A 957-nucleotide genomic window follows, 5' to 3' on the forward strand; every position below is an offset into this window, starting at 1 on the left:
TTAGGAATCCATTTTCCTTCCCGTTGCTCTCCACAAGGCTCCTTTCACATCCTTGTTCCTCAAACTGTAAATCAGAGGGTTGAGCATGGGGGTCACCACTATGTAGAAGACTGCAACAAATTTGTCCTGGTTTGACGATCTGTCTGGTGGCTTCAAGTACATAGCTATGGCTGTGCCATAGAAGATCCCAACCACTGTAAGATGAGAGCCACATGTAGAGAGAGCCTTTCTCCACCCCTGTGCTGAGCGGATTCTCAACACTGCCAGACCAATGCGAACATAAGTCACCAGAATGAAGGCAAATGGTACAAGAAGAGTAAAAACACTGCTGCCTAGTGTAACACCCAAACTGGCAGAGATATCTGAGCATGCCAGTTTCACTACAGCTTGCACCTCACATAAAAAATGATTGATAACATTGTGACCACATAGGTGGATCTTCAAGGTGAAGGATGGTACAACAGATAGAAGAAAAGCCAAGGCCCATGCAGAGGCAGCCAAACAACCACACACCTTTCTGTTCATGATCAGTGAGTAGTGGAGAGGGCTGCATATAGCCACAAAGCGGTCATACGCCATGACGGCCAGCAAAATGCATTCCGTCACACCAAGGAAGAGGGAGATGCGCATCTGAGCAAAACACCTGGCATGGGAGATGGTGGGATTTTCTGCAAGGTTGTGGGCCAACATCTGAGGGATCGTGCTAGAAGTGTAGCAGATGTCGAGAAGGGAGAGGTTGCCTAAGAAGAAATACATGGGGGTGTGGAGGTGCGAATCTACTGCAATCAATAGCACAATGAGTCCGTTCCCCATGATGGTGATCAGGTAGAGGAAAAGAAACACCACAAAGAGCACCTTACGAATGAAGGGCTGGCTGGAGAGACCAGTCAGTAGGAAGATCTCTGGCTCAGTCTCATTCTTGCTTGCAGGAAGGGTGGAATTGTAAAGTGTGACCAT

At 47.9% G+C, this 957-nt stretch overlaps 1 protein-coding gene across 1 annotated transcript; it reads right to left on the minus strand.

Moving 5' to 3' along the window:
* On the minus strand, positions 1–957 carry LOC136638715 (olfactory receptor 13H1-like). The gene has a single exon (XM_066612750.1). The coding sequence runs from the start codon at positions 955–957 to the stop codon at positions 1–3; it is 957 nt and encodes a 318-aa protein (XP_066468847.1).

The sequence above is a fragment of the Tiliqua scincoides genome, chromosome 2 (assembly GCF_035046505.1).
Source record: "Tiliqua scincoides isolate rTilSci1 chromosome 2, rTilSci1.hap2, whole genome shotgun sequence".
Taxonomy (NCBI): Eukaryota; Metazoa; Chordata; class Lepidosauria; order Squamata; family Scincidae; genus Tiliqua; species Tiliqua scincoides.

What these genes read in the sequence shown, in the direction of transcription:
- LOC136638715 (XM_066612750.1), bottom strand. Translation starts at nt 957, where the DNA reads ATGGTCACACTTTACAATTCCACCCTTCCTGCAAGCAAGAATGAGACT.